The following is a 22503-nucleotide window of genomic DNA, read 5'->3' as shown; positions in this document are numbered from 1 at the left end:
GGCTTAAGTTTGTGCTTAAATACTCAGCTGTAAGAGGGTCCATATCAAAAAGGGACTAGAACCACAAAAACCCAGCCCAAAATGCCAAGGACACCAAATGATCCCAAGCTCCTGAGCTTGAAGGGAAGAACTATTGTGAATGCCTGTTCATATTTATCTGTTTTAGGAGCATCTTACAGTGTATTTGTTAGGTAAATGGACCATGTCAATTGAAAATCCATGACATACACAGTCCATGCCTCTCTTCCAAAATGCTTCATATTTATAAATATGAGTTATTTCTAGGTTCTTGTTTATGTAAAAAAATATTGATTATAGGAGAACTTCAGACAGTTTGTCTCAGAAGTTCCTGTTTAAATTCCTTTTCCATTAACAACACAAATACTGCTTTTTTCCTTTTTTTTTTTTTTTGAGAAATAAACCATGAATAACTAAAAGTTTTCACCATGTAATTAATACATCACCACCTTGAAAGGGCTCAAACTTTCCTCAAGGTGTATCAGCAAAAGCAGACAAAACATCCTGGAGTTATTTTTCCAGAGGACGGTCAGAAGTGGCGTTGCAGTAAATCCCAAATAAATCCCAAATGCCAGGGCAGCCGTGCTTCTCCTCCTTTTCAAGTGAAGCCAGCTCGGAAACTTGGAACCCTTTTGGTGGACAGCCCCTGCTCCAGCCACTCCTTCCCAAGTTTTTCAGGGAGGGACGATCAGAACGTGGCCAGTGAATTCGTGGGATGATGGCACCAGCAAAAACAGCGTCCTCAGCTGAAAAACAGCTCGGAAAAACTGAACTTTTCACATCCAGTGAAATGCTTTCCCTTGGTGTGGGCTGGGAAGAAGATTCCCACTCTGTTCCAAAGCTTTTGGTAGCCAGTGCTGCTGGTGGGGTGTTGGTTCCCTGTGAGCACAGGGTGAGGGTGGAAAATTGGGATTTCCTGCCGGATGCCAAGGCAGGAGCCCCATGCAGGAGCACAGAGCAGAAACCTTTCTTGCACTAAAAAGAGGCTCCAAATAAAACCAAAATTCTTAAAATGGGAAAAAAGTGGGAGAAGCTTGATGTGGGGCCCCTCACATACTGCTTTGCTCATCCTTAGTAATTCTCCACAGGCCCTCTGGGATTTATTCCACAAATTCTGCATTTCTCTTACTTTCCCTGCTCCTATCCCTTCATCAAGATGTTCAAATTCACAGGCTCATCAATTCTCCAATATGATTCCATCAGTTCTATTTCTGCCACTCCAGCCAACAATCAGTGAAGTCCTTGGAATTGCACCAGTCTCAAATTTATAATTAGAAATATTTTAATTGCTGTCTCTCATGGAGAGGAAGATAACTTATCTCTCCTAGAAATAAACAAATCCAAATGGAAAGAATTCATTCATCATTAAATCATTGTCTCCAGAAAACCTACAAGCAAGATGGATGATGCAGGGGAGAGATAAGAGGATTAGAAATATAATTTTAAAATTGTCTTAAGGGGAAAAGTTTACACCCACAGGAGTTAAATGATACCCAGATCAGTTACAGAGAATTAGCTCAGCTCAGCCCCAACTAAACAAAGATATTGGCAAAATAAAGCTAGAAAAATAAAATGATGGGCAGCTTCTTTCAAAGCTGTGGTGTGTTTCAAAGAGCAGAAACGCTCAAGAAAGGAGAAATGAAATATTTGAGAAATTCAGAAGGTTTTTAAGTGGAGTTTAAATATTGTCTGAATAGGTTCACATAGAATTTTTTAATCATTTCCACACATTGTGGAACAGGGTATGAAACTGTGTATTAAATAAAATACTCCAGGGTGACAAGTTGAAGACAATCTGGAGCAGCCAGGAACTGAAGGGACCTGGGATAAATGCAGGAATCCACAGGACAGCCACTGCAAAACTGGGATGTGGGAGCTGCTTCTAATGAAGAGCCCGCTTTGGCTTTCATCAAAACTCACCCAAGTCGTGCCCAAACTGGTGAGATTGGGTTCAGTGCTCTTATCTCAGCACAACTCGATTTCAGGCAATAATCTTTGGGATGGCCTCTCCAGCCTTGGAAGATGCCAGAGGTGAGCACTTCTGGTCCCACTCTTCCCAAAGAGAGGCACTTCCACAAACACATCAAAAGCAGCAGGGTGAACCTTTGCTCTTTGGATAATCCTCCAGCCCTGGTACCAAGGCCCATATTTTGTTTCAGATGGCTGAATATTATTTTTCCCCCCTTTTCTCTGGGGCTTTTCTGAAATATTGACATTAATCTGCTGAGTTGGAAGCCACCCAAACTCCCGTATTTCTTATCCTCCCCACTCGTCTGCACTTCAGATCTGTTTACCAAAGGGCCTGCATTGCATCCCCATAAATCCTGGCATTCAGCTTTGCTGTGATATTAATTTATTGGTGCATTTTCAACATCAATTACTCTCTATCTCAACAGACATAATTCTCTCTTCAAAGCACAGGGAGAACTCTGCAGCCCTTGGCTTTCCTCATCCCCTTCCCTCCCTCTGCTCTGGGAGTGTGGATCTGAGCAGCTGCAAAGGCATCAATGGGAAGGGTCCCTGCTCCAGGGGGATTTGGGGTTTCCTGGTGTTCTGCTGGAATGCTGCTCCAGAAGCTGACAGCAAACCCATGTTTGTGTTGGTAGGAAGGAGCTGGAATTGTGGTGGAAGCTCAAACATCTAAATGGGAGAGCAGGAGAGGGCAAAGGCTTTCCAAATGCCAAGATTTTAAACCACTTTTAAGAGTTTCAGTTGAAGGGAGGCCATCAACTCTTTATTTTCTTAAACCTGCACAGCAGGAATAAATACCTACAGATGTGCACATCTGCATTCCAACCCAGAGCTCCCCGCTCCACCAGGCATTGCCCATTAGGGGAAAACCATTCCAAGTCTTGACTCCTTCCAATGAAAAATGGCAGAAGACAATTCTTTGGAAAAGATCTTCATCCCAGATCTATTCCTAGTGTCCTAACAGTGCAGGGAAAAGTGATGGGAGGGGAAAAAACTGCTTTAGTGAAAAAGAGTTGAGTGCCTTCATTTTGTTCCTTCCGTTGGAATGTAAGTGGGGCCTTGGAAATGAAAAATAACTTCTCTTTAGTGACCTGGTGCAGCCTGGAAGTGCTATGGCAGTTTAAGAAACGCCTGTCAGCCCATCCCTGATGCAGAGGGGGAAAATGAGAAGCACATGGGGCTTTGATCCCAAATCTGACACCGTTTTTTCCCCCTCATCCCCTGCCCTTGGAGGTGCTCAGGGTGGGAGCCTTGCAGCCTGTGCTTTCCCAAAAGTTGGGAGCATTTCCCTGCTACTTGTGGCCAGAATTAATTGTCATTGAATAAGAATTATAATTATTGCCCCTTGTTTTTTCACTCAACGTCTCAGAAGTTTTCAGTTCTGGGTAGTGCAATGAGAAACTCCCAATTTTCCATTTTTTTCCCTAAAAACCCAAATCCCTTCCTCGCGAGGGGAGTGAGACCTGCAGGTGCTGTGAGGGGATTCCAGAGGCAGAAAACCCCTAAAATTTTTCTCACTTCTTTTTTCCCCAGTTGCCCAATCAGCCCAACCAGAGCTGGCTCCCATGAAATGATGGAAAATTCTTATTTTCAGCCCACCACCCCTCTGAGATTTATTCCTGTGCAGCTGCCACAGCAATTCCAGCCTCCCTTTTAGTCTAATTTTCCCTTAATTTCCCCCCTATTCCTATATATATTTTCTCCCTAATTCTATATATTCTATTCATACATCTATTTCTCTATCATTCATTTAAATTCCCCTATTTTGTCCAGCAGTTATTCTTTAGTAGGTTATTAATTCCAGTGGAAAGGGAGTGATTTTTCTGCAGTCCCTTTCCATTGGGATACCTTTCCATCTTGCCCCACTAAACTGCAGCACAGATGTTAAGCACATTTCACTGTGCAGTCAGCGTGTGCATATTTTTAACATAACTTGTCTTGAAAATATTTATTCAAGCCAAGACAACAGAAAATTAGAGTAATTTGATTGCTCAGGCTTAAGGAATAGATTACTACTGTTCCAGATGTAAGGAACAACAGACTACTTGCTCTCTCCAGGCTGAAACAAAAAAAAAAAAAACTCCTTTGGCTCCTGATTCCAACCATATTTGCTATTATGTTCCCAGTAAATCTTTTAAAAATTGAGCACTTTTAAAGATTTTCACTTCCAAGCTCTGCCAGCCGGCGCTAGGAGAATTCCAGCCCCCAATCAGCTCGTTAGCAAGGGGTTCAAAATGGGCCCTGCTCCAAGGGGGCAATTCCAGAGTGAGCCTATAAATCATCCTTGCTGGGGAATCAGGGGGCCAGATATCTCTGGAGCTCACTGGGGGCTTGGACCGTGCAGGGTTTTCAGCAGTCAGGGCTGATCTCATTCCAAAATGAGGCGTTTGGCACAAAAGTTGCATAATCTGGTTTGCAGGTTGGTTTTTTTCTCTTCTCATCTTCAACTAAATCTTTGGTTTTTTGTTTTTTTTTGTTTAGCTCTGCAGTTATCACTCCAATTTTGGACCTGTTTTTGTTGGGTTTTCCCCCTCTCTTTGTGTGACTTACCTGCAGTTCCCATTTTTATGCTGATTCTTTGTATCTCTCACCGTGTTTCTGAGTGGGTGGAAACGTGCAACAGCAAAGCAAGATGGAAACCCTGATTTGCCTTCCCAGGATTTAAAATACATATTCCCAAAAGCTTGTGTTAGTAAGGGGTTGTGCAATCAGACATCAGGAGATTGTGGGGCTGTGGGAGGATATTTTAAGGTGAGAGCTGCTGACACAAAACCAGGGTCACAGCTCCTCAACACAGATGATGGGCAGATATTCTGCTAAAATTACAACTTTGCTCTGGGTCTCATCTCCGTTTTCCTTTATTTCTGGGGGTATTTGCCATTTTTATCACTCTCAAAGACAGAAAGTCAATGATTAATAAAGAAAGAATTAAGGTGGAAGGTCGCATGCTGTTAAAGAAAGGATCATTCTCAGTCTATCTCTGGTGTTCCCTCCAAACTCTGTGCTGATCCCTTCTCCATAGGCTGCTCTGTTTATTTGGAAGATTATTTTTCAAGGATTAGCTTTCTCTTTTTTTTTCCCCCTGACCTTTTTCAACAAAAAAATGTCTGTGTAGGGTTTTCCAGAGCCTGCACTTAAAGCATTCTTCATTACAGATCCCCCTCTCTGTGCCACCAGCTGACTCTGCTCCAGCAGGGCATGGAAAAGAGACAGAAAAGCTTTGCTCCAGTGTCTGCCTTTACTTCAGGAATTTCCTCATTTAGGGTGAAGATGAGCACGAGGAAATAGCCAAGAATTGCTCTTGTACAACAATAATTGTTCTTGTACAGCAGCTCCCTGGGTTTAAAATGATTTCCTGAAATCCATCCTTTCTTTTCTGTGTTCTGGACAGCAAAGAATGCCAGATATTTCTGCAGTCATGGCAGATTTTTCTCCTGTCTGAGCTGAGTGAAGGAGTCACTCAGTGAAGTAAAGCACCAATTCTGCTCCTTTTTGAACAAACCTTGGGCCTCCCCTTAGCCTGGGTATAACCATGCTTAGGGTCCTTCCTTAAAGCCAGGTTTAGTGAAGAACAGCCCTTGGAGTCACAGCTCCCTCAGTCTGAGGCAGTGAAAGCAGAATCTGTAAATGGATAAAGGAATTTGGGCTGCTCAGGTGCTGGGGAGCTCCAGCAGCTCTGTGTGGGCTCTGGCAGCTGCAGGTCTGAGCTGTGTGAAGGGAGAGCTCCTTCCTTCCTGGCCTTCCAGGGCACCTCTGGAGGAATACAAATGTTTGTGTGTGTAGGGTCCTTAGGGGCTGGGTTGCTGCTGGAATCCCAGCACCTTGTGTCATTTTTCACATAAGAACCAGGATGGAGCAGAGCACCCTGCGCAAGGGAACCCGAGCCCCGCTGCTAAATGGGAACTGACAGCCCAATGAAAACAAAAGCCTTCATTTTCCTCATTTGTCTGCTTTGTAACCAGCCAGAAACTGCTCTTATTAGATCTCCAGGAGAAATCCTGGGATTCTGAAACTGCTGAGTACACACGAGCGGTGCCACGGCGTCCTCGCCCCGTGCCAAAGCAAATCCTGCAGTTGAGCAATTCTGCTCCGTGTTTGAATGGGCTGGAGCCTTTGCTGGGGCTGAGCTGCTTGTAGGAGGAGCTCACAGGTAATCTCTGCAGGTTAGCAAGGTGACACCAGCAGACTCTGTGGCCTTGGATTTAATTTAATTTAATTTAATTTAATTTCATTTCATTTCATTTCATTTCATTTCATTTCATGTCACGTCATGTCACGTCATTTAATTCCATTCCATTCCATTCCATTCCATTCCATTCCATTCCATTCCATTCCATTCCATTCCATTCCATTTAGTTTAATTCCATTCCATTCTGTTCCATTCCATTCCATCCTATCCCATCCTATCCCATTCCATTCCATTCCATTCCATTCCATTCCATTCCATTCCATTCCATTCCATTCCATTCTGTTTAATTCCATTGCATTGCATTCTGTTTAATTCCATCCCATCCCATCCCATCCCATCCCATCCCATCCCATCCCATCCCATCCCATTCTGTTTAATTCCATCCCATCCCATCCCATCCCATCCCATCCCATCCCATCCCATCCCATTCTGTTTAATTCCATCCCATCCCATCCCATCCCATTCAGTTTAATTCCATCCCATCCCATCCCATCCCATCCCATCCCATCCCATCCCATCCCATCCCATCCCATCCCATCCCATTCCATCCCATCCCATCCCATCCCATCCCATCCCATCCCATTCCATTCCATTCCATTCCATCCCATCCCATTCCATCCCATCCCATCCCCTCCCATCCCATTTCCCCAAGCTCCGCAGTGGGATCAGGACCAGCCCCTCTGCCTCGTGCCCTGGCTCTGTGGGTGCTTCAGGGTTTTGCTCTCTGGTCCTTTTGTGCCTCTTAGGCCACAGCAGGAGGTTCTTGATGTCCCAGAAGATTCCCAACCAAGAGTCAGTCAAAGCTGTGCTTCCTGCCCACATCACCAGCCCAGATCACACAGAATTCCATCAATCCTGGCCTTATTTTATGTCCCAGGCTGCCCAAGTCCCACCTCTTTCAGTCCATAAAGCTCAGTGAGGTGGCTCTGGTGGCTGCCGAGCCCCTCTCCTGAGCTGTGTAAATAAACATTCCACTTAATTAAATCCTGGAGCCTGCTGAAGTGGCCTGCAGCAGATGAAAGGGGCTGCAGGCTGTCAGCCTGTGACGGCTTGGAAGGGCTTTCAAACATTTCTGTGCCTTTCTTTGCTTTTACTTTGCTGCCTTTATTTTCCTTGCTTGTAGCTTTAGAGCAGTTTGAGCTAATGGCTTTGTAAGGCACTTGTGCAGCTCTCAGAAGTGCTCAGCATTTCCTAACCCAGTGGCAGCTTTCCTGGAGGCTTCAATGGCAGCAGCAGCAGCAGCAGCGAGCCCAAGTGCCTCTTGAAAAACCACACTGCTCTCCTGGACTCCTGTTTGTCTTCACACGATAAGGGCAGCAGCATCACCAGGGACAGTTGAACCAGTCTCAATTCCAGCCCATTCCTGGGTGTCTGTTTGATCCCAGTGCCACCAGCCCCTCCCTTCCACGGGGCTGCAGTCAGGGCAGGGACACACGAATGTTAATTTGTTGTTAAGAGTTAATTGCTGAGGAGAAATCGCTGCTTGAATCAAACATGTCCCTGGGAAAATTCCTCTTTTCTCCCACTGTCTGTTGGGTTTGCTCCAAGTTTAATCCCTCAGGGCAGGGAATCTCCTGGCCCCTCTCCAGCCTGGCTCTTTCCCATCCCAGTGACACTGGGGACCGCTGGGGCTTTCTTCTGACCCCAGCACAAGAGAAGCCAGTCCCACCACGCTGCTCTCTGCTGACTTCCAAGGCTTCTGAAGTATTTTTGTATTTATTTATTTGAAATGTAAACCCACCTGCACTGCCTTCCATAAATACAAGCCGAGGTGGCCAGGACTGCTGCGTCTGCAGCTCGGTGTTTATCCACTGGAGCTGACAGCAGACTCTCTGGGCCTGGCACAAAGCCAGGGATAGTGGCACTCAGGGATAGTGGCACTCAGGGAGCCAAATCTGAAAGCTGGTGGCACTCCTGGACCCATGCCTGTTGGTCAGAGCTCCCTCAACCCTCCCAGAACTGGGAAGCAGCGCAAGGATCTGGGCAGGAGCTCCAGGGGCAGAGCTGGTGGCTCTGCACCCAGAGCCGGAGAGGTGGCCCTGCCCCCAGGAGGTCACCGTGCTCCTGTCTGGAGGTTGGGCTAGGAAAAAAACCCAGCTTTTTGTTCTGAGGAGCCAGCAGCGTGTTTGAGGTGCTGCTGTTTGTGCTCCACAGTGTGGAAATGCAATGAGTAGAGAGAGTTCCTTTTCCTCTGCCACAATTAAAGAGCTTCAGATACACAGGGAGAGCCTTGCAAGGGGCAGAAGGAGGCTGGAAAATTGCCAGGTGCCTCTTCCCATTCCCCACTTCCATCCCCTCCCATTCCTGGGAGTAGGAGCTTATCTTAAGGCTGATACAGAGTGGGCAGGATATCTCTGATTCCATTTCTCAAAGTCTGTTTAAACACAGTAAAGTGTTCAGAGGAGTTTGGGTTCTTTCTTGGAAGGTAAAACTGGGAAGGGCAATGTCCAGGGGTCACAGGGGACTGGATTTGCTCACAGCAGCTCTGTCAGCTCATGTCACTTATTTCCAGATTGGTCTCTTGGATTCACACACCCCACTGCAAAAATTGCTCCTCTTACACCCCTGTGCTCAGCTTTGCATTAGTATAGAAGTGCCCAAATATGTTTAATAAATAATTCCATCCTGGAAGGGTATAACAGAGGTTCTGCTCGTTGCTGACAATAAATAACAATTACATTTATTGCTTTAGATATGGCACTGCAGGTGACTAAAACTCCATGTCTTGGGGGGGCTCAGGTAGATCTGGACAAAGCTGGTGCAATAACTCCTTTTTTTTCCTAATTAATTTTAGCTTGAAGAAGCAGCAGCAAAGCCGTGATAGCAAAAATCTGCACAGTCTCTGCATCAGTCACATAATAAAAAGGCACTTTGTGCCAGTCAGAGCTTCTGGGCACAGGAAATGCTTCTCAGTGAACAATGGTGAGAAGTTTGGGATGTGACAGCATCCCAGACTCTGTATCCCAGCCCCAAAGCTGGCTCTGCTCAGCTTTGTGAGCACTGTGTCTGTGGGAGTGTGTTTGGGTAGGGATCAAATGCTCCCAAAGCTCCAAGGCAGTAATGCCAGGAAACCAAAATCACAGGGCACGATTTGCTCGTGGTTTGGAGGGAACCACATCTCCCAAGAATTCCCACCTTCAGCAGGCCCAGCCCAGGCTTCCCAAACAAGAGCCAGTGTGCTGGGAAACGTGGTGAAAAAAGGCACTTTTGCATGACTGAGATTTGCAGTTTGTCTGCCTTTGCACCATCCCAGTGGCCCTGGATGTGGCAGGAATAATTTGATCCCTTTACCCAAGATATTCCTCCCTGTAGATCCCAGTCCTGGTTTAAACACATCTTTTGGTGAATATGGCTCCTACTGCAGGTATTTTGCACCCTGCCTTTGGCACAAATTGAGAATATTTCTGACAGGTTGTGGGCTCCTCATCCCTGGAAGTGTCCAAGGCCAGGTTGGACACTGGGGCTTGGAGCAGCCTGGGGTAGTGGAAAGTTCCCTGCCCATGGGAGAGGGTGGAACAGGATGAACTTCAAAGCTTCTTCCAATCCAAATCTGTTTGGGATTCTCTGATTTTTTTGCTATTCCACTTCCACTATCCCAGGGTGCTCCAGCCTGGCCTTGGGCACTTCCAGGGATCCAAAGGCAGCCACAGCTGCTCTGGGAAAACCATGCCAGGGCCTCACCACCCTCACAGGTGACAATTTCTCCCTCATTTTTAATCTAAACCTGCCCTCTTTCAGTTTAAATCTCATCTCTCATGCCCTCCCCCCGAGTCTTTAATAGCTAGTTTTTTTAAAGATTATTGTAATGCTCTAATCTGCTGTCCCTGGCCTTCTATAAACACTATGGGTAACAGCAGCACACAAACCCCCTGTCAGAGGTAATTAATTTGGGAATTTGGGTGAGAAAATACACAGCTTGGCAGTGCTGTGCTTCAGGAGGATTAAAGACATGCACAAACCTGAAACAGCATCCAAAATCATTAACTGATGCTGGATTTTCTGAGTATCTCAGTAAAATCTGGATAAGGTTCAAATATTCCTCGAACATCCATGTGTTAAACAGTGGAAAGATTTTAGTCTTTTAATGCCACAGGGGAAGGAGTTTGGTTACTTCAGCACTTTAATTTAAATTAAACAGGTGTTAGATTGTGATATTTGACCAGAATCCTGAGCATGATAAGGGAATTGCCAGAATAAAAAATGCATGTTTCCAACATATTTCTCCTATCACTGATGGAGTGTTTAGACTTTGTTCAATCAGCGCTCTGTATCTCTCAGGCTGGAATCCTCCCAAAAATCCTCCCTCAAAAGATCAGAATTGCACTTGGGAAAGGTCTGTCTCCATCCTTTATCCATCAAGGTTTTCTATTTTGGGAAAATGGAGTCTTGCACACGATGGTGAGTGGGGCAAAGCAGAGGCTGAAGCTCCTGGCAGCATGGGGAAAGGACCTGGGAATGAACTTTGGGAAACTTGAAAAGCCAAACAGCACAAAAATCTGTCTTGACCACAAGGAGTGCTTTGGGAACTCGTTACAGATGAGTGGAGAAAGGCTGGAGGAGCAGGCTGTAAATATTCCCTACGAAATGAGGGAGAATTCCACCATCTCCAGTTCCCGGTGTCATGTTTGCCCCGGAGCCTCCAAGGAGAAGCTGTGTTTCCCTTGCCCTGTAAATAGTCCATACAAAATCCTCCTGGATGCTCCCAGAGCTGAGGGATGGCAATGAAGCAGCAGTGAAATGGAGCCCTGGAATGAGTGTGTGAGCATTTGAGCCCAGCACTATCCCTAGGCCGGGCTTTGGCAGCCACTGGCTCTGATCTCCTGCTGCGCTTGGGATTGCTGCTCTCCTTTTCCTGGGGAGCAAGGGTGGGAAATCCCTGGCCCTGCTCTGGGCTTTGCTCCTGGGGAAGGAACAGGGAATTTCCTAGACCTTGGCATTGCTCTGGGATTTTCTCCTGGGGAAGGAACAAGGGGTCCCCTGGAACTTCATAACCCTGGAACTGCTCTGGGATTTTCTCCTCAGGGAGATCCCCTTGAATTTCCTAAACCCTGGCACTGCTGTGGGCTTTGCTCCTGGGGAAGGAACAGGGAATTTCCTAAACCTTGGCATTGCTCTGGGATTTTCTCCTGGGGAAGGAACAAGGGGTCCCCTGGAACTTCATAACCCTGGAACTGCTCTGGGATTTTCTCCTCAGGGAGATCCCCTTGAATTTCCTAAACCCTGGCACTGCTGTGGGCTTTGCTCCTGGGGAAGGAACAGGGGATCCCCTTGAATTTCCTAAACCCTGGCACTGCTGTGGGCTTTGCTCCTGGGGAAGGAACAGGGGATCCCCTTGAATTTCCTAAACCCTGGCACTGCTGTGGGCTTTGCTCCTGGGGAAGGAACAGGGGGTCCCCTGGAAGTTCATCTGGACGTGCTGCTGTGCTGTGTGTTTATTTGGATTGCCTTGCCTTCCAGAGGGAGCCCATATCCATTTCCAGCCTAACGAGTTCCTTAAAGCATGGCAGTTGCCACGGCTTTGAAACCTAATCCCCGTGGCTCTGCAGTAGCACCACACCAAATGCTGAGCTCCTTGTTTGTGGAGCTAATAAAAAAATCATCAGTGGTTTATCCTTCCGTGAGGCTTCCGCGCCTGCTGGAGCAGTCAGGGCTGAGCAAGCCGGCTCTGCCCTGCTCCTGTTGATTCTCCATTGTACAGGCTGTTAACTTTTGGAAACCGTGGGCTGGGTTTTTGTGGCAGAGCCACTTCGGGGTCACGGAGCCCACAGACGTTTGTGCTGCTGGGTGCAATTAAGGTGAAGGCTCAGCGACGTCTTAATTGTGTTTTTTACAAGTGGCTCTTTTGCACCCACAAAAGCAGCCCTGGCTGAGCTTTGGGAATGCAGAAGGATTGGTGCCTAATGTGAGGATTCAGGAGATTGATTTGGTCAAACTTTTGGATTTGGTGGCTGTTGTTAGGCTGCCAGCATGAGGCTGGCAGTGCTGAGCTCTGCGTGCCCAGGATGGGATGGGATTCCCCGGAATATCCTTGGAAATCAGGGGGAATGCAGTGCAGGATGCTTCAGCCACTGATGAGGCTCAAGACCCCCCCCCCCCAAAAGCAGCAGTGAAAATAAATTTGGTTAAGTTTGGATTTAATTTTTCTTGATGTTAGTGAGTACCTGAATCCAGAAGGTCCCACTGAACCTTGGATTTAGGAAACCTTCTTACAGTAAATAAGTTGTAACTGTGGCTAAATCAATTCACTCCTTCCATCAATGAAGGGATTAAAAAGAAACCTCTGGAGCATTGATGTAAACCTTTTGTGCAGACTAATTACCTGCATAATTGCTTTTGTTGGCTGTGTGAGGACAGCCTGGATCAGGAGTGCCATGAGGGCAGGACACGGGGCAGGACAAGGACAGCCTGTGCTGTGATTGAAACCCAACCCAGAGCCATGAGCAGGGAGTTCAGTCTTCACCTCCCAGAGCCCCTGCCCTCTCCGGAGGCTGCTAATAAACGCTAATTAGCTGGAGGGCCTTGGTTCGCCGTTGTCTCTGGGGGATGTGGGTCAAGCTCCCAGGGAGCCCTGAGCTGGGCCCAGCTCTCCACAGAGCAGCTCTTACAAGTGGCATCTGCTCCACTCGAAGCAAAATTTAAGAAAACAGCCTTTTAGCAGAAGAAATGAAGTTCTAAATCCACCTTCCAAGCCTGTCTGAGATCAGGCCTGTGTGGGTTTTAGGGTGTAAGCTCCTCCTGAACAATCAATGTAGCTCAGTCCCAGCTTGGCCGAAGCATCCAGCTCTGGCATCAGTTAAATATTTACATTCCCCCCTTTTTATATAAATTGTGCTCTATTAGCATATGTTTCACAGTGTGGCCTTGTCTTTCAGCCTCTGGCTGCAGTTGGCAGTTTGTGCATTAATCACCATCGAGCCATGTAAAACCTGAGGCAGGAGCTGCAGCCATCAAACAGGCAGCATTTACTGCTCCATCATGGGCAGCCAATAAGTCATGGGGCAACGTCTGCCCCGTACCACGAGGATCTGCAAGAAAAGGCAGCGTGTTTACACTGGGGAGGCTGCTGTGGATTTAAGCAGTAATTGTTTCAGGCCCTCCATTAATTCATCAGCTGACACGAGCCCCGTTTTTCGTCGCCGCAACAAAAATAATTATCGGGCTCGAAAAAGTCATCGTGGATTTGCACGTGGCAGCCTTCTGCTGTAATTTTCTGCCCAGGTTATAAGGGTTTAATTGTGGCTTGCTGGTCTCCTCATCCTCTGCAGTCGGCTGCGGCCCCCGAGCGCTGAGGCGCGAGGAGTTACAGCGTGCTGCGATTTATGGGGGATGTAAATGATTTCTTGTTTGCCCTCCCTGGGCTTGGCTGCCTCTGCCTTCTTTCGAGCCTTTGTGGGTGGATTTAGTGCAGTGGCACTGATGGAAGCCAGGGACAAGCCAGCAGGTGCAGCCCTGTCCAGCCTCTTCATCCTCGTCCCCAGCACGTTCTGCTGGTGGGGAGGGAAATACACGGGAACCTGTGCCAGGAGAGGCCCCCAGGGTGCTTGTGCATGGCATTGGTGCCTTCAGGAGAGCAAATTCCACAAGTAAATGTGGGCTGTGGACCACTTGGAGTCACGAGGATGTGTAGGTGTGAGAAACCATACTCACTTTCAAAAAATTTTAAAGGATTTTTAAACCCTTATCAAAAATACAACAGAAAACTGAATAGAGAAAATATTACAGTGCTGGGAGCAGAGGATTTTTCCCACCATGTGCTCACCCACACAATGGAGGTTTCACCTTTTAACCCTTTAGCCCTTCCCAAAGTTTTGTCCATCAACTCCTTCTTTGCTCTGCAGTGGTGGAGATCCCTTCCTGACATCTTGATTGGAGGTCAGCTGCTGCCACAGTGATGAGCTGACCCTCCCAAATGTCCCAAACCCAGGCCACCCCCTGATAACAACACAAGGGGGGGAAACATAACAATACATCTATAAAACTTCTCCCATATATATAAAGTATATAAAAGTTCTCCACATACACATGATATTTGCCTTTTTAATTATGAGAGTCAACCGTTGCGTTACTCATTGATCACAGCAGGCTTTGCAAGGGAGGCTCTGGAGGGATCTCAGCCCTTTTCAGGCTCCAGAACTTTTGGGAGGGAATCGTTCTTCATCTGGGACAGCCCAGCTGTTGCTGTGCCAAGGTGTTGCCTCCCAGTGCTCCTTCCATCCCTCCCTGGACTCTTCCCCACCACTCCTGGCACTGAAGAATCTTCACTTAACAGGGCCCCAGGACATCCTTCTCCTTCTCCATTCCCTTGTGACATTCTGGTGGGTTTTTGTGACTCCTCTGTTTCTTTTCACATCCACCTCTGGACGACCCCTATCCAGTCATTTCTTCCTGCCTTTGTCAGCTTTTTGCTTCCTTCTCTTGCAGTTTTCTTTGGGTGCTTCCCATTTTCACTTTCTGTTCTCTCTGCCAGTCTGAGATGCCCAGAAAAGATCAGGGCATGGAAAAAAAAAATCCAGGTAGGTTTGGAGAGATTAAATTTGCATTTAATATGCAAATTCCACGTCTTTGTAAACTCGCCTAACTAGCAGCTCTGCTGTGCCCTCTTCCAGCGTTACAACTCCAACTGGATCCATATCCATTAAAACCTCTTTTTTATGGGCAGGAAAACACGGTGTTCCTTCAACATCTTCCTTCCACATCCCTCATATTTCAGGGGATATTATTATTATAATAACTCCTAGAAAACCCCTGTGAAAATTCTGTGAGTCGGTGCAGTGCAGGATGGCTCTGGCTCCACCTGCGCGGTGCCATCCCAGGAATGTTGGTGCTCCAGGTCTGCCTGAAGTGCCCTGAAGAGCCATCCTGGCCACATTTCTGCAGCTCAGAGGCACAAAGGCTCCACTGTGAGCTGGGAAATGCTGGCCCTCGGCCAAGTGGCCATTTCTTTTCTTCACTCCCTGTCATTAAAGCTGTGGCTTGCTCCAGGGCGCAGTGTTTTGCTCTTCTTAAGTGGAACTGTTAACGACCCAATTTGGAGTAATGTAAAGTGCACCCAGATTCCACAGTGACTTCTAAATCCATCCAACATTAATGATAATCTGTAATTAATAGCTGCAATCAAAAGGAATTGTAGGGCAGTAATTAGAAATTTAGGATTAAGGTATTAGCATATAAAACGGGCCTCTTAAAAACCTCTTCTTCCAAGAGATGGCTCCCATCCCGCGGAAGAAAACAATTTTTAACTGATATGACCTTAGCCAAAGATCAAGCTGCTAAAAATACTGATTTGAGGAAGGCACCAGGCTGCTGCCAGAACATCTGAAGGTATTTGAAGAGTTTGCAGAGACTCAGACATAGCAATCAAATCATTTTCTGATGACTTTGAGATTCAAGAATCACGTTTTTGAGAAGGAGTTTTCATCTCCCCATTAGCCTTTTGGGGTGGGTTTTATTGGAAGCCCCAGTGACTGCCCCCCTCTGGGCCAAAAGCTGGCGTGTCCTCATGGGAGCGAGCAGATCTGCAGGAAGAGGGAAGGCAGAGGGCTCAGGTGCACAAAGCACTTTGGCTCCCTGCCCTGAAACCATAAACAGGGCACTGGGATTCCTCCTAAACGGGTTAATCCTTGCCTTTATCTCCAGCCCCGGTGAGCTGGAGGGTTTAGAAGGACTCCCAGGCAGAGAGGTCCTGCTGATGACAGTGCCAGCAGCAGTGCTGAGGTGCTCTGATCGATGGAAGGGGTGGGATGTAAATGAAGTTCCTAACAATTTCCAGTCCTGCACTAAATGAAATCATCCCTCTGCACGTCTCCCTTTTGAAGCTGGAAATGAATGTCTCGTGGATTTGAAATCCACAGAGCCTGAATTGTTCACTGGTGTTGAAAATTTCCCTATCTAATGCCAATTATTAACCTGCCCAGGGCTATCAATAATGATAACACTGCAGATAAAGAACAAGTAGATGTGCAGGAGTTTCACATTTTAAGAGCTGGAACAAAATTAACCATTTGAAGGCTGTTGGCACCCCACAAATTCATCTCTGCATGGAGCAGCCTGGGGAGCTCCAGAGGGTCCTTCACCAGCAGGAAATGCATTTTGGACGTGGTGATGACAGTTTGGAACTCTGGAGGAATGATTTCAACCCTGTGAGGAGCAGCTGAGGGACCTGAGGGGGGGCTCAGCCTGGAGAAAAGGAGGCTCAGCCTGGAGAAAAGGAGGCTCAGCCTGGAGAAAAGGAGGGTCCTTCAGGCTCTGCACAACTCCTGGCAGGAAGGGACAGGGACAGGACGGGGAACGGCCTCAGGCTGTGCCAGGGGAGGCTCGGGTTGGATATTGGAAAGAATTTCCCCATGGGAAGGGGAAAAGGTGGTCAGCACTGGCAGGGGCTGCCCAGGGAGGGTTGCAGTGCCCATCCCTGCAGGTGTCCCAGGAATTCCTGGCGGTGGCACTCAGAGCTCTGGGCTGGGGACAAGGTGGCCATGGGGCACTCGGAGGATGCTCCAGGTATTTTCCAAGCTCTGGGAGTCTGGGATTCTGTGATCTGGTAAACTCCTACCCTCTGGGTCTGCCCAGGCGAGGTTCTGGCAGAACCAGCTTTCCCTTTGCTGTCTCAGCCATGGAATCAGGGGATTCAAGGAGCACAGCTAAGTGGGGAAATGCCATCGTGCAGCATTCCACCTCCTCACCAGGGACAGCTTTATCAGGTCTGCTCTGGGGCAGATTTTATTGTGTGTAATTGTAGGCTCTTGTCGTCTAAAATATTCAAAATAGCAGCTTCATCTGAGCATGGAAGGTGGAGGCATCTTGCAGGAGTATATTTTAACATGGACTTTTTTTTTTTAATAATCCATGGAAGCTTTGTCCTGTGGGATGAGGATTAGTATCTGTGCTATCACAGACTATTAAAGGCAGCAGATTCTCCTTGAGAGATGCCTGCCTTACCCAAAGAGCAGAAATGCTCAACAATTCCCCATCTTCTTGCACTTTCCCTTCATTCAACTGATTGAAGTATTCAAAATTCTCACCTCCTTTGGAAACGGGAGAATTCTAATGCAGACAGAGAGGAACCGATGTCCTGAAAATCCTTCTACAGGTTAAAGGTATAAGCAAAATTTGAGAAATATGATAGAAATTTCAGGATGGTGCCAGCTTTTAAACAGACAAGAAAATTAGTAAATAATGGGTTGTACCCATTGCAGTCTGTCTAAATTTCCTTCAGCAGCTCCGGGGTGGGCTGTGAAGAGGCTGGAAAGTGGCTGATTGCAAAATGGAATATCTGGGAGATCAGATGGAAACGTGTGGGGAGCTCACAAAGGATCAGGGGAGCAGAGAATGCAAAAGGCAGAAAAGGAAGATGAGGGAGATAGAACTGAGAGGAAAAACAGCCAGGAGGCAGATCTGTGGGAAGATCCTGGAAGGGATCAGTCAGGTAGGAACCAGACAGAGGGAAAGATGAAGTGTTGGTCTGGAATGTGCAGAAAAGCAAAAAAATACCGAGCACTTAGGATAATTAGCTTTTCTCTGAGTCTGTATAGCTTTATCTGCCATTCTTGTTTTCCTGGAGTTCTATCCAAGTGGGAGAGCTGAGGAGTTTGTTTGCTGGAGATTTTATTCCCCCCTTTAAGGGGGGGATTGATGTTTCTGGTGCATCTGCAGCTATAAAACGTTCATGGGTGATTTGGGCCAAAAGAGCTGTGCCTCAATCCCCTGTGCCTCAATCCCCTGTGAAGTTGTCCTGCCCTGACCCTGCTGCCAGCGTGGGATAACTCCCCGTGTGTGTCTGCAGTCCTGTCTTGCCCAATCTTGTTTTTAATGTCTCGGGAAATTGGGCTTTTATCACTTCCTTAGGCAAATTCCTCGACTGGATAACAAAGCTCACTTGGGGAAGGATTTCTGCTCAGCGAGAGAGGCTTGCAAATGGAAAACTTTTCCTTATGTTAAACATGAATTCTGCATATTATTCTGACTTCTTCTCCAAACACCTCCTTGTTCTTTTTGCTGTTGTGGGTATCCTGCAGTGAGACCTGACTTGCAATCACATTCATTTTTCTATCAGAAAAAAGAAATGACTCCTGATTCTAGAAATAATTGTATCAATTTGGTATATCAGATTAGAGAATACAAAGGATGTCCACGAGGAAGACACTTTGAATATTTTGTTTGCATGTTTTAACAGGACTTATTTTGCACCTTAAAAAGGGTGGGATTTCCATCTCTGCCCCACAAGAAGGTCCATCCAGGCCATGCTTCCACTGGATGTGTCCATTTCTCCTCTTAGCGTCCATCCATTCCTGGTGCCCTGGAGTCTGGCAAGCAGGATATCCTCATTTCTAGACTTACTTTGCTCTCTCCTTTTTTCTGCACAACAGATTTCAGATTCCCCATTCAAGTTTTCAATTATTTCTGGGCTTGATGTCATCTCAGTTATCTTCTTTCTTTGACTTATTGTCTCATCTTACATATGCAGGTACAGCTTTTTGTAAACCTAACTGACGTTTATTTAATCACAAAGGCTTTACAAGGCCTGACGTGTGAAATTCACTCCACACTTGTGCAATAGGGTGATAAAATCAGATCTTGGCCAACTCCTCTGTGGGAAGTGTGTTTGAATACACTTTACTTGGCTTTTCACAGCCTGTTGTGACTTCTCATTAACTTAAACCCAATGTTTCTTCATAGGTTGGAACAGATAATTATCTTGCCAGTGTTAAGAAGAGTCATCATTCATCTGGAATTATTCCATGGATAAAACCTTAACAGGATAATGGCTCTGTTTGCTGATCACATTTCTCAGGCTGACTCTTCTTCCAAACAAATCTAATTGTTCAGGGTGAAGATGGGCATTAGGGAATTTTAAGAAGTAAGAATGAGTTTTTAATTAACTGAATTCAAAATTCAGTTGCAATATTGACAGGACAAGAAGAAACGGCCTCAGGCTGTGCCAGGGAAGGGCCAGGTTGGACACCCCGAGGAGTTTCCTCATGGAAAGGGTCAGGCCCTGGCAGGGGCTGGAGTCCCCATCCCTGGAGGTGTCCAAGGAGCAAGGGCTGGTGACAAGGTGGGGACTTGGAATTGATGACCTTGGAGGGCTTTTCCAGCCTCAGTCATCCTGTGGTTCTGTGATCTGATATTAGGCAGATTTTTTCCCCCTGTTTTGAGGGGGTGACAGCCAATGGGCAAGTCTGTGCCAGTGCCCCAAATGCTGTGAGCAAATCCCTGACTCATCCCTTCCCAGGGCTGGCTGGAACTCACCTGGAGCTATCCCAGAGCCTTTCCAAGGGGAGGTGGCACCACTCTCACTTTCGTGCCCAGCAATCCTGAGTCATCACAGGTAGAAATGGAATTCAGGGATGTCTCCTGCACCTTTTTTCTGGGATGTTTTCCTCTCCTGCATTAGGGTGGTTTGTTCCTACATGGTGTAGCTGCTCTGTGAGTTCCCTTCAATCAAATAAAGTGCTTATTATGGGCACAGTGATGCTTTGCTCTTCTTTGGAACTTTAATTGAGGAATATCAGAAAATCACCAGTCACCAGCCTGCAGAACTCCCACAAACAGGAAACTTTGGTTATCTAATGTGGTTTCTCCTGCAGCTGAGCTGAGGGGTGTCTGCTCTGTGAGATTCACGGTCATGTTTTCAAAGCCTGGTTAAGAAAACATCAATATGAACACTCTGGAGTTTTAGAAACCAAAATACTGCGTGTGGTCATTGTGTTGTCAGTTCTGGAGTTTTAAATAACAAATGCTGCATGTGGTCACAGTGTTGGTAGTACTTTCTGTTTAATTTTGGTTAGTGTGTGGTACCTGTTGGCAGAATTCAGTTGTTTTGTGGGCTCTTCACACTGAAATATTTCCAGGTGAGCCAGAGTAGCCACAGAAAATCCATTGTGGAGTGCCAAACACGAGTGTGTGACTGAGGAAAGCATTGTCTATGGGTTTGAGCTGGGCCTGTGGACACAGGGAGGAACCGCTTGGGTCCCAGTGATGCCACCTCAGCTCCCACTCTTGGAGGGGTTTTCCCACAGGGGTTGTCCCATTTCTTGGCCAGGAGAGCTGGAAGGGTGAGGAGGGACAGGGAACCAAGCATCCCAACCTCAGGCACAGCCTGACACCCCCCAGCCCCTGGGCAGTGTCTGGTCACTGGTTATTTGTCACCTACCCCCCATGACAGCAATACTGGCGCTGGATCTGCTCTTTTGTCCTTAAACCCTGCAAATTTAAGCCATGTGGTCCCAAAAATGTGGGTTAATGAAGGGTTATGTGGGTTAGAAAAGCTCAGCTGTTAATTAAAAGCAGAGAATGAGAAGGGATGGGCCCAGTGGGCCAAAATCTCAGCTGGTGCCATCGGGTGCCACCGCTGGCTGTGCCACTGCCCAGGGCTGTCCCCACCAGGGGGCTCTGCCCTGGGGACCTGCACAGGCCAGGCTGTGCTCCTGGGGGAGTTGTAATGCCTTCAAACCCCATGTTTACACTGGGAATACTTGGCAGAGCACTGGATAAGCAGAGCTGCCAGGTGAGCTTTTAAGCCAGGCTTTATTTATGAAGAGGGCACGGGGCTGTGTCTGAACCAAAGGGCTCCGTGGGTTTGTGTGACCTGGTGTTTACAATTCCTTGTGATTTTTTAATGAAACAGAAGAGTTGCCAACACATCAAATAAAGGCAGAACATCATTGCATATCCTTGCATGCCGTGTTTTATGAGTGAAATCTCAGAATCAGCTAAAGGATGGTGTCAAAGCAAAATGAATGCACTTCAGAGCATTCCTGTTCTCTAACTCAGATCCCAACTCTGCCTTCCCTGGGCACCTCTGAGATCACCTGCACGAGCTTCAGGTGTTAAGGTTCTTGGAGAAGTGATGTCACAGCTTCTTCTCAGTAAATGGAAAAGTGAACTCAGTTCGTCATTGGCGATTCCCAAAATGGGCCTGACTTAATTGATTCAGCACTCCACAATTCCTGCTGCATCTGAGGCCTGTCTTTTTTACCACCTTCCCAAAACCCTCTGGTTTTTATGGATTCCCACAACCCAGCACCCATCCAGGGTGCAGGATTGGGCTGTGGGATGCTCATTTTCATGAATTTTCCATGATTGGCACCCTGAGCACTGCTTGGTTTGATTTCACCTTCCCCATCCCACACTCAGTGCTGTCCAACACCACTCTCCTCCTTCTCCTGGTCAGGTGTCTCAGGGCTGGCTGGACACAGGGAATTGGGAGGTGCTCTGCTTTCCCATGCCCTGGAATGTGTGTACACACCCCTTCTTCCCACCCTCCCACCATCACTCTCTAAAGCTCATATCAAATCTATTTCTCCCTGGGGGATGACCCCAAAAGCCTTCCCTGATGCCTGAGCAGCCTCACAGGCTGCAGGTGGACCTGCCCTTAGAGGGAGACACTAAATCCTGGATGAAGTTTGGATACAGGAAATGTTCTACTTGATCTAGAGCTGAGGCAGGACATGCTGGCTTAACACCACCCTCCCTGTGATTTGCTGTTTAAAATATAAAGTACAGACTTAAATCTCCATGCAGCTTTTTCCTGAAGAGGAAGGAATTCTCCCGGCAATGAGCAGGTGCTGCTGGGGTTCAGATCAATCCTTCCAGCCCTGCTAACTTCAGTGTATAAACCACATCCCTTCTCATGCACATGAGTTTGCAGGATTCAATTAATTGGAAATATTAATAGATAACACCATAGATAACACCTTCAGCAGCCTCTCAGCACCGTGTTTCCCTCGGCTCTACCACTGCAGAGTCATTCTGCCTCTCTAAAGCCTCTGGGGAGATTTTAGGGTGGGTCAAGACCATCCCAAAGATTGGCTGTGATACCTCAGGTTTTGGCTTTTCCATTTTCAGACTCTGTGCTGCTTTAGTGTGTAATTCTGTGATTCATATCAGGGGATGCTGAGCTCGGTGCACAGAGCAGGGACACAAAACAATTCCTGCTCCAGCTGGGCACCAAGGACAAATGATCCAAATCTCAGCCCCAGAGCACAAACCCCGTGGGCTGGAGAGAGAAAAACAAGCAGGGTGGGACTGCAGGGGCTAAAGCTGGAATGGGACAATGAACTGCAAGGTGCAAATGGAGCAGAACTGATCCCAGGGACAGAGCCCGTGCCCGGCCGTGCATTTTGGGGCCATTTTGGTTCATCTTGGGTGCAGCCCTGGCTGGGCTCTGGTGCTGCCCAAGGTGGATCCATGGAGGAGATCCTTGGAATGAATCCCTGCTTTATTCTGGAACCTGTAACTGTTTAATTAGCAGGAGGCCTTGCAGGGATCAGCATTGCCAAACAAACTCCAGCCCTGGCCCGCTGCCTTTTCCCCCTTGGCTGCTCCTG

At 47.2% G+C, this 22503-nt stretch overlaps 1 protein-coding gene across 1 annotated transcript in view; it reads left to right on the top strand.

Annotated features, from left to right (window-relative positions):
* Window positions 1-16650: 16650 nt before the first annotated feature.
* The window catches only part of ROR1 (receptor tyrosine kinase like orphan receptor 1), a 58386-nt gene continuing 52533 nt past the window's right edge, over window positions 16651-22503 (top strand). The window contains exon 1 of the mRNA XM_066555973.1: window positions 16651-16675. Within this exon, the coding sequence (XP_066412070.1) occupies window positions 16651-16675 (25 nt within the window). The remainder of the gene's footprint in view (window positions 16676-22503) is intronic.

The sequence above is a fragment of the Molothrus aeneus genome, chromosome 9 (genome assembly GCF_037042795.1).
Source record: "Molothrus aeneus isolate 106 chromosome 9, BPBGC_Maene_1.0, whole genome shotgun sequence".
NCBI classification, from domain to species: Eukaryota; Metazoa; Chordata; class Aves; order Passeriformes; family Icteridae; genus Molothrus; species Molothrus aeneus.
Note: the sequence above shows the minus strand (reverse complement) of the source record. Positions and strands in the feature narration are given on the sequence as shown.